Source organism: Euprymna scolopes, chromosome 7, assembly GCF_053919585.1.
Source record: "Euprymna scolopes isolate OS-2025 chromosome 7, ASM5391958v1, whole genome shotgun sequence".
In the NCBI taxonomy this organism is placed as follows: domain Eukaryota; kingdom Metazoa; phylum Mollusca; class Cephalopoda; order Sepiida; family Sepiolidae; genus Euprymna; species Euprymna scolopes.
Window position 1 is genome coordinate 68,719,090 of NC_136488.1, and position 11,876 is coordinate 68,730,965.

At 33.5% G+C, this 11,876-nt stretch overlaps 1 protein-coding gene across 1 annotated transcript; it reads right to left on the reverse strand.

Annotated features, from left to right (window-relative positions):
• Window positions 1–6,096: 6,096 nt before the first annotated feature.
• Window positions 6,097–7,181, reverse strand: LOC145280233 (ciliary microtubule associated protein 1B-like). The gene has a single exon (XM_080132016.1). The coding sequence runs from the start codon at window positions 6,936–6,938 to the stop codon at window positions 6,258–6,260; it is 681 nt and encodes a 226-aa protein (XP_079988142.1). The 5' UTR covers window positions 6,939–7,181; the 3' UTR covers window positions 6,097–6,257.
• Between the last annotated feature and the right edge of the window lie 4,695 nt (window positions 7,182–11,876).

Below are 11,876 nucleotides of genomic sequence, written 5' to 3' on the forward strand. Positions count from 1 at the left end.
CGCTCAGACTCCAGAGACCACCACATGTTGTTCTCAAATAGCAAGCTTTGAAAATGACTTGTGTGACTACTAGTAAGTAAATAATAATAATAATCTATACATTAATACCCTATTATCTTGAACGTGCGTACGTGTGTCACGGTTTTCAGATTATAAATTATTCGATCAACCGATCCTGTTTATTAGAAAGGAGGATACAAGGTGATAACATACTAAAAAGATTGAATTATTAGTATATAGATATACTTATTGAATGTTTATTGTATGTTATAAAATTCTAGCTTTTTATATAAGTAGGATCTCCCGATCATCGAAGACACAATGTAAAAAAAAAAAAAAAGATAATTTAAAAAAAAAAATCACTTCTGTGCGGTACTTGAAAGTAAAATACACCTTCTTGGTCTTCTGGCTAGGATCCAAGTGTAGTAACTATTTTGTCTAAAGATGGTATAATGATATCATGAGATTTCCGTTTGCGCCGGGCGTCCATACACGCGATATATGTTACAGACTTCTATAAGGATATTGGAGATAAACCATAATTACCAGATATATTGTAACACTACATTAACTAGATTACTTAGAAAAATACAATTATAGTTTTACGAAAAGGGCTACAATAATATCACGGGGTCCCCATTCACGCTGAACGTCTACAGAATGCGCATCAACAATATATGAAAGATGACGCTGTGGAATTTCCACATGTCCCGCTAGTAGTAGTAGTAGTAGTAGTAGTAGTAATAATAATAATAATAATAATAATAATAATAATAATAATAATTAGCGGGGCCTGTGGAAATTCCACAGTGGAATCTTTCATACGTAATATATTGCTGCTAGGCATTCTGTGGGTGTTCGGCATGAATGAAGACACCATCATAATATAGCCCTTTAGTTAAAACTGTATCGGCCTCCGCCTAACTAAAACAATAACTTTGATATATTGACTGTACTGATTATTTTATTACAAATACACCAATCAATTAACTCACATTTCGTCATTTTTATTAATTCTTGAATATGTCACTAATTTCGGAAATCATTTTTCATAATTTTAACCCACATTATCGCCCTCCCTTACTAAAATAATAACTTTGATATATTGTCTGGGCTGATTTTTTCATTACAAATACACCAACCAATTAATTCACATTTCATCAATTTTCATAAATTTGGGTATAATACTAATTTCGACAATCATTTGTTATAATCAACCCCAGATTATCGTCCCTAAATAATAATAAAATAATAACTTTGATGTATTGTCTGGGCTGATTATTTTATTATAAACACTATAACCCATTAACACATATTTCATTATTTTTCATAATTCTCGAATATGTTACTAATTTCGACAATCATTTTTCATAATTTTAAACGATATTATCGCCCCCTCCTTACTAAAATATTAACTTTGATATATTGCTTGAGCGGATTATTTCATTACAAGTACATCAATCAACTCACATTTCATCATTTTTCATTATTGCTAGATATGGTACTAATTTCTACTATAATGTTTCATATTTTTAAACCACATTATTACCCCCTCTTACTAAAATAATAACTTTGATATATTGTCTGGGGTGATTACTTCATTACAAACACACCAATCAACTAACTCGCATTTCATCATTTCCTTTATTCTTGAATATGTTACCAATTTCGACAATCATTTTTCATAATTTTGATCCACATTATTACCCCCGCCCCTTACTGAAATAATAACGTTGATATATTGTCTGGGCTTAATTTTTCATTACAAACACACCAATCAATTAACTTGAATTTCATCATTTTTCTTACTCCTTGGATATCTTACTAATTTCGACAATTATTTTTCGTAATTTTAACCGACAATGGTGCCCCTATTACTAAAATAAAGTTGATATATTGCCTGTGCTGATAATTTCATTACAAGCACATCAATCATTTTCAGGTATTCTCACAGTATACATGTTCCACCTCTCTTATCCAATCCCGGGTGACGCCGCATATTCTTCTAGTATATATCTTCCACCAATCTCACTCAATCCCGGGCGATGCTGGGTATTCTGCTACAGTATAATTGCACTTATCCAACCACTGGACTGACTTCATGTCCGTCACCTCACTGTTAAAAATATACACCAAATAATATAATGTCTTAATCGTAAACTTTATACCCCTAACCCACTGTTAAAAATATACATGGAATAATGTAATGCCTAAACTGTAAACTGTTTCAGCCATTTCCGGGACTGACTTCTTAACCACCTCACCCAATGTTAAAAATATACATTATATAAAGTAATGTATAAAACGTAAATTGTTGCAGCCATTTTCGGGACTGACTTCATATTCACTACTACACTGTAAAAATGTTCATCAAATCAAGTAATGTTTATGCGTAAACGGTTTCAGCCATTTCCGGGACTGATTTCATATTCTCCACCACACTGTTAAAATGTACTTGAAATAAAGTAATGTTTAAATCATAAACTGCTTCAACAGCTTTTCGAAATTAATACATAAAAACATTAACATTGTTATGGGTTAGGCAATTATAGTATCAGTCTCAGCATTCAGTGATTTTACCCCCCCATCCTTAAGAAGAGTTTTTGCAATTACTGCCATGAGGACATAAAGGACGAAAATAGGAGCTGAAAATTACTTGATATATTTACGTAATTTTTGGAATGTTACAAAAAAAGCCCCAAGCGTGCACTGGTAAATTTACCTGACTTTTGGAATCAGCAGTACATCTATGTGAGTTTTGGAATATGACATCTTATGTAAATGTAGTACATCATAAATATATTATATTCATCTTTTTAATAGAAGATAATGATGCCATCACTGGAAATAGACACGTCAGACTATCACCCCCCCTACTCGAAAAGAAGGAGGAGATTATGCCTGGGATCTCATTAAACACTCACCAAATCCATAACTTTACATTTAGTATGACCTATATATTAATACAATAGCGTCTGTCTTCTTAAATCTCAACCAATGAAATTTGCCAAAAAGCGTGACACACAAAAGAACACGCACGCTATCATATTAATTATAAATTATATATATAAATAATAATAATAATAATAATAATAATAATAATAATAATAATAATAATAATAATAATAATAATATATGTTAATGCGATAGCGTGTGTGTTCTTTTGTGTGTTACGCTTTCCGGCAAATTTGATTTGTTGAGATTTAATTCTGGAATAGATATTTGATTTCGGAATACTCATTTACGAATACTCAAGGTTGCATTCGATTAGCGTGTTCTCATCGCTATATTTTCTTTTAATTCTACAAAATTTAGGGTTTTATCTTTCAAAAGTTGTTAAGAAATAATTGATTTCAAGTTATTCCGTAGTAAAAAAAACGATAACACAAATCTCTCGGCCGGGGGGAACAAAAATTGAGCAGTTATTATTTTTTTTTCATTATTTATTTTTTTTACATTTGTTTATTTAGAGAGAAAGAGAGAGAGAGAAAGAGAGAGACGTTGACACTTTTGTTAATTAAAATACTATTGCTATTACTACAACATTCACATGTAAACAAAAGCCAAGGTGCATATCTGTTATCAAACCTCGAACTTCATGAAACGCGACACGTTATTAGCGAAACGAAACTGTTTTTTACATAAAATATTTTTATAAAAACATTAAATCTAATATATATATATATATATATATATATGTATATATATATACATATATTAAATGACAGTTCCATTTCCTATATAAATTATTTTAATTACAACATTGTTTTAACTAGTTTCACGAAAAAATTGTTTTAATAATCTATATATTAATACGATAGCGTGTGTGTTATATTCTGTGTCACATTTTTTCTTCCGAGTGTCTGTTATTTAATTGTTATGCCTTTCCATTTCTTATAATAAATAATTTTACCAAGAATGCTTTACAAGTTTTGGTTTCGATTTCGATTGTAGCTGAAGCAACTCAAGTTATATATACATATATTTTTTCTTCATAAGTCTTGGTTTCGGTTTCGATTCAAGCTGATGCACACAAGCAATATGGATATATTTTATTTTTGAAATCATAAGTTTATAATATATAAGAATGGATCGAAAATTGACTGTCATTGTAATATATACGAAAGCTGTATTAATTAAATATGATATTTAAGCATATTTTACGACCAGGCTATGTCGACCGTCCATGTAATCTTAGATATATAGTTTTACTCTTTTAACAAACGAACTACAATAATATTAGGGTGTCTCCATTCACCCTGAACATTAACAAACATGCATCAATATATTACACATGAATTGCCCACTGTGGAATTTCCACAGGTCCCGCTAGTAATAATAATAATAATAATAATAATAATAATAATAATAATAATAATAATAATAATAATAATAATAATAATGATAATAATCGTAGACTTTGCTCTCTCTCAGCTGACCACAGGGTGAGTATGAAAGAAAAGGAAAAACGAAGCAAATACACAGAGCTAGCCAGAGAGTTAAAAGGAATTTGGATGATGAAGAAAATAAAAATAGTACCGATAATAGTAGGAGCACTAGGAACAATTCCGAAAAACTTAAAAAAAGAATATCAGAAATTGGAATCAGACGAATAACTGCAAAAGCACAACGACTAACGATAATGAAAACGACTGAAATATTAAGGAACCCCCTTGAATGCGGAGAATAATAATACAAGAAGACAATATAACGAATAAGCGTTACAGGGAATGAAGAACACCGAAGCTGCATATCTACAAGTTCTACACCCCTATCATGCACCCCCCCCCCCATTGTTTCATCACCGTTCCCCCAATATAAAAGTGATACCAAAGGGCTGAGAAATGTCAAGAAGGACTGAAAAACTAAGGAGCGAGCGCTAACCAGACCTCGGCTGGACAAGCGCAAAGAGAACTGGAACCTTGGGGAGGCTGAGTGCGACTCAAATTCCAGTATAAACCAATGGCCATTACCAGCGAGAAATCAATCGTAAGCGGCTGTTGCGATGATGCAAAATTCATTTACAAATGCTATCGAAGGAGGTGGAGAGAGCTGGACGTCTGGGGAGACTTGTTGTCACTTAGCTTCGAGAGAACACCACAGGTTTCCAATCAGATCGTTTGTTGAATTGTGTGAAAGCTCCATGTGAGCCAATGATAATAATAGGAAAACGGCTAAAAAATTAAGAACATAAGCTACAAATGATAACCTGGCATACAGAAAATGTAACAGAAAACAAAAAGAGGAGAATCACATAGAATCAAGAAAACTGAAACCATATAATTGTAACTAAACTCACACTTAAAAAAAAATAATGCTGGTAACTACTGGCACCACCCCAAATACACGTGAAGGGTCAAGGAGGATGGAAAGATCGAGGAGCGAAAACAGTAAATATACATCTTTAGTATGAGTGCGAAGACTGATACTTTAGGGAGGTACATTGCCGCACAAACTCCAATGAAGGCTAGCGAGAAATCAATGGAAAGCGGCTGTTGCGATAATACAAATTTATTTGACATGTTTTCGAAAGAGGTGGAGAGTACTGAAAATCTAGGGATACTCGTGAAATCACTACTATATATTAGGTAAGTCTAATACTAAAAGGCTCTCTTAAAACAAACATAAAGTGTACAAGGATTAAAATATATTTAAGCGTATTTTACGGGTGGTCAAGGGCAAGCAAGGACGGGCAAGGGCAAGCAAGGACGGGCAAGAGAAAGCAAGGGCAGGCTAGGACGGGCAAGGGCGGGCACTTCTTTCTAGCAATGAAAAGCTCGTGAAAATCTGATGAGTTAATTTCACTTAAATTAATTAAACACACATATGCTAGTGAGTAAATAAAGATGATTACTAAACGTTGTTAGCATGTGTCGATGATATAAACATAATGTTAGTCCCTCATTTTCCTTATTTCCCTCCACTACAAAAATTATCATTAATTTATTTCATGTTTCTACGTGTGAAAGGTGCAAAAGTTTGTACACCAATATTAATCTATATTAAAGTTACGACGTAAATTCTATGGTTTGCTTAGGGGACTGTTACTGTAAAACACTATAGCGTGAATTACTATAGAAAACCAAAACGAATGAATAGTGTTTTTGGATACTACCATGAATCGAAAGACTTTATACATATTTGTTTTCATTTACATTGAAAAATGTAATATTTATACTTAGTGTCAAATTAGTGTTGTCCTTTTTTGTGTATATCCAGATAAAACGCCTCGATCTATTTTGTGTTTGTTTACTGTGTCAAAAGCGGCGAATTCCAAACGTAAATTGTGGTCCTTTCTTTTTGTGAACCCAAACGTTTTCTGGACTGTAAGCGCCTGGTCCAGGTATCGAATCTTTTTCGCGATGCTTCGTTCGAGAATGGAAGCTGTATGCCGGTGGCTTACTGCAATAGATATTTGGCGATATAGTGTTGTAGTCTGCTGGGCCTGGAGTCCTGCATTTCGGCAGACAGGGACCTTTGAACGTCATAGAATAAGCCGGAGCTCTTGTTTTGTTGCTCTGTTTTGTTTCGCACAGCATCGCTGGAAGGTCATATTTTGGTGACGGTGTCTGGTCGCCCGATCGACATTGCAAAGGTAACGAAATACTGTGTTTGGGTGAGCTTTTATAAATAAAGCCGTGGCTTCTTTCGGGGTTGTAGATTAATGGTGATGGTGTACTGTCAGGTAATTTTTGTTTGATTAGGCTGCCTATCGTATATTTAGGACTGTCTGCTACACCATCGCGGTAAACGGGCGTCTGTGCTAGTTTCGGGCCGGGGATATCGTCCATTGGATATTGCTCATGCCGAACGCCGATTGTGAAACTTGGTCCTTTTGTATACTTATCATGTTTCCTGTTTTGTACAAGTGTTGGGGATTTATATATCACACTGTAATCTGTATGAGGTGCGAAAGCACGGCCTCTGGCCATGGTCATGTCTTTGTAACTGACTAAGAATATACAGTTTGTTATCAACAGGGAACTTGCTTATTTTGAATGCTTTACTGGCTTGCAAATCGTAAGATGACGTGTTTATGACATCATCGAGATAAAATACATAATTTATACCAGCGGAAGCAAAAGAATTTCGATTATTTTTTATTTGTTAATGTAAGTAATTTGGTTGTATAGTAAAGTTAAAAAAAATGAGATAAACAATAAATAACTACGAAAACACACAGAATCCATGGACTTATACCGAGTTATGTATTTTGCATGCTTAATGGTGCTTTTTACGAAATGGGTATTTATAGATTGGCGGTTGTGACGCAATCATAGCATAATAGTTCCGACTAAAAGCGGGAAAAGCCGAAACATGTTCCAACATTTACGAAAATATACAAATAAAAAGGCATTGTTTTCGGCAGAGGACTATTTTAATCAAATAGAAAGATGCACCTTTGCCTTTATTATAGGTTATTTTATACCCTTAGTACTTTTGCGATTTTTCATTAAAATTTGTTTATAACGTGTTTTCTTATTTATTCCTTATTTGTATGTATTTATAAATAAACATTACGTTTTCTCAGGAAACAAGTCGGAAAACGTGATGCTTTTTTTTTTTTTACTTTATATTTCCTTTAATATTTCGTAAATATTCCTTTTCGCACAACAAACAAAAACAAGAAATTTTTATATATCTAAATGATTTCACTCAGGCCATTTTTCTGTCTTTCACTGTCTGGCTATGTCTTTACGTACATCTTTTGAAAACCAATAAATAGATTGCCTCAGAAACAAAAGCGTCAATAAGCAGAGCCCGTGTAAGTCCCCAACTTATATCTCTAGCCTCTACGGACCAGATCTTTACTCTGCAACCCTCTAGATATGATTTTGTCTCACCATTTTGAGAACCATAAAAAAGATGCCAAAATAACTCGAACACATTAATTTACTCATGGAACAAAAATTTCAAACATGTATCAATAAAATACTAAATTTTCTTTATCTTTTATCTGTAAAAGGGGCAAATCCATCACAGACACAGTATTTTGGCCAACGTAGAATTGTAATATATGTAATTGTAACGATTTCATCGGTTAATTATATATATATATATATATATATATATATATATATATATATATATATATATATATATATATATATGCGTGCCTGTATGTGTGTATAACAAAATTTTATAGTCGATTTCTGTTTGCATATTTTGGTATTGATCCTTTCTAATTTTATTCATATTTTTCTTCCTTCTAGCAAAAAACTGGCTGATGTATCTGCCATATTAACGTTCTACCCGTGTACTCTCAGATCCGCCCGGATCCATAGCCAGGGATAATTAACAGCATAGATTTAGGGATATTTTTAGGGGTGTTTATTTTTCAGTAAATCAAATATTCTTAAATATGTTAATTATGAAAGTCACATTTAAGGGCATTTAAGATTGTTATCGTTGTTATTGAAATTTGTATTTTTATTAATAGTTGGTTCATAAGCTATTACTAGTAAAGTTTATGACTATTATTTGTGTGTTCGAGAATAAACGTGTGTGTTCAATAAAAAACGTGTTATCCATTAAAAGGTTTCGAAATTCTGAGCGGGCACAAGTATGTTGGTCAGTCAAATATTCAGCAATGGCGCTGCCGCCAAGAAGATGCAGAAGTAACCCCCTGGACAAAGTATATATATCTATATATCTATAAAAGTGAACGTGTCTGTGCGTGTGTGTCTGCGTACATTTCCCTACGTAATTACTCTGTCAATTATTAGTCTACAGACTCGAAATTTGATATACAGGGTACTGAGATTTGGGAAAATCGATGTGATCGGATTTCGGCCAGAAATTTCGCTGTTAAGGGGTCAAAATTCAACGATTTGACCTTTGAGAACTCTACCAAACTCCTCCGACAATTTTGGGACTAAACACTTGACATTTTAGATATTCGTTCCGTGGATATGGATCTAACTTAATAACTCAATTTGAGCCCAAAACAACAAATGTTAAGGGGTCATAATAGGGGTCAAAGTTAAAAAAAATTACCGTTTCTTTTATTTTTGCTCAGCATACACCTCCAAACACTCGGGCAACGCCGAGCTGAAATGCTAGTATATATATATATATATATATATATATATATATATATATATATATATATATATATATATATATATATATATATATATATATATATATATTTAAATAAGGGAGTAGTCACCAACAATGGTTATTTTTTAACATTATTTTATTATTCCGTGTCTTGGTTTTTCATTGAGAATTATGTTTGGATCATTGTAATAATGTTTTTAAGTCATTGAAATCGTTTACGCGCGTTTCAGACGGTCTGTGATGCGTCCTCGTCAGAAATTATTTATTAACCCATTATATATATATATATATATATATATATATATATATATACATATATATATATATATATATATATATATATATATATATATATATATATAGTCCTGGTCCCACTTCTCTTCATCCCAAGTCTGGTATTTGGCGGCATATTTAAGTCGGTTAGTGTTGAGCTGTTTAAGAAAACGTGGTTTCTGCAGTCGCTTTAAATGATTGAAACCCTTCATTTTCAGATGCCTTCTGATAGTTTTAGGACTACATTCTGCTGCTGTTTGGCTTTTCAACTGACTTGAGCTCATACTGGAGTTGTTTTTTTACCTTCTTCTGATACGGCGATCCAGTGGTGGTGTTATATTTTTTTTTGTCGACTTCGACTCTTTTTGTTCCCATATTGATCTGGATTTCTTTACAAATTTGTGATGACCGTTTTGCTACGATTCACTTCACTTGCAATGGATCTATGGGAGAGTCCACCCCTATTAAGCTCAAAGATCCTTCCTCTCTCAAACTCTGATAATGGTTTTCCTTTTGCCATATATAATTTATTAAGAGGTTTTTTATCCACTAACAAGTTGCTTTTAGTAACATAGAAAGCTTTTCGTACTCATTTCTTTCAAAACTAGCCGATTTTATTAAAGTGGTCTTATCATTTTGACCAGGTGAAAATGTTTGTTTTTTAAAAAATAATTATTAGATTATGGTTAAGGTTTTGAATGAAGCAGATTTCATTTTTTTCCATCATATTTTCCCTTTTGGCAATGGTTTCAACCATTTGTTTGATTAAAAACTCGATAATATACGTGGAATTATAGAAAAGACAAATCTTTAATTCATGCATTTTCAATAAGCAATTTTCATCAATAGTAAATGCAGTAGTTGTTAGCTCTTTATTAATTAATTTATTTATTTATTGCGGACTATTACCCTCATCTTTTTTTAGTTGTTTCACGACGTTTCGGCCAACTATTCCTCTGGCCTTCGTCAGGTGGTGTCTACGGTTCTAGATGAGAATTGTCTGAAGATAGCGGTTTCAATCCTACCTAAAGTCGGCCAGAGGCTTACTTGGCCAAAATATGGTAAGATGACAACAACTACGGAAGGCAGTAATTGCAGTGAATGCAGTCAGGAGATTCAGAGTTCCTATCCGTCGGGGTTACCATCTGACGACGGCCAGAGGAGTAGTTGGCCGAACTGTCGTGAAACATCTAAGAAAAGTTAAGGATAATAGTCCGCAATAATAAATAAATAAATAAAAAAGTAATAAAAAATACTTATCTCAGTGAATTCTAATTAAATAATAGTTAGCTCTTTTTTGAAAATATCTAAAAATGTGAACATATTTTTGCGAAAAATAAAAGGCATTTTAGATAGTATAACCAAAGATAAAAAAGAATATCAGTCAATGAGAAAAACAATCATCCTTATTAATGAAATAGTAACCCGTTTTAGGAGTCGTCACATACTCCCTGTCGTCCTTGAATCTTTTATCAAACTAAAAAAACTCATGCTCGATTCATGCAAGCCAGTCCAAAAGCAGTCTGAAACATTCCATACGTATCTGTGGTATTTTTCCCAAATATAAAAACTAATTTTATTGCATACCGTTATTCTAAATGCCCTCACGTTCAGATTGCATTTTTGAAATTCACCAACTGTGACAATCAGGTTGTAGTGGAGTGTGCTCCCATTCCTGTTGTAGCTGTTCACTTGAATCTGAAATCATAAAAAATAACAATGACATTTTTAAGAGTCTATAACTGCTGCAATTCTCTATCTATATAAAAGCCAAATACGTCCAAGGATGGAATACTGCTGCCATATCTGGGCAGGAGCTGCTAATAACAGCCTATCCTGCCTTGACATAGTACAAAATAGACTTCGTGGCTTAGTGGGGGATGCCCCTCTTCTCTACCCTGCAACCTCTCTCCCACAGAAGAGACGTTGCGAGCCTATCCTTGTTTTATCGTTATTTCCATGGCCGGTGCTCGTCTGAACTCCAATCTCTGGTCCCCCTCGCCAATCCTTCACGAAAAACACCTGTCTAACTGAATCCACTGTGAAAAATTTCCCCAATGTAGATTCCATGAGCAAAGCTTCTTTCTTAGAACTGCACGCATGTGGAACTCTGTTCCGTCTGCCTGCTTCCCACCTGACTACAACTTGGATGTCTTCAAGTCCAACGTTAACAAATTCCTAATGAGCCGCCCTCTTAAGTAAACACTTCATTAAATCTCCACACTAACGTACTGTACTTGAATAACCCTTATCCCTGAGTGGCTTCCGGGCATTGATAAGTGGTGACCACCGTGTAAAAAAAAAAAAAGAAAAAAAGTTATGAATTCCTGTACAAAAATGTCTGGAAACTTACCTAAGACACTTCGTTCATACACACACACACACACACACACACACACACACACACACACACACACATATATATATATATATGTATATATATATATATATATATATATATATATATATATATATATAGAGAGAGAGAGAGAGAGAGAGAGAGAGAGAGAGAGTCATCCACATACAGTACGGTGTCGCTG

Excerpts from the sequence above, each read along its gene's own strand:
- LOC145280233 (XM_080132016.1), bottom strand. The coding sequence starts at position 6,938 with ATGACCATGGCCAGAGGCCGTGCTTTCGCACCTCATACAGATTACAGT.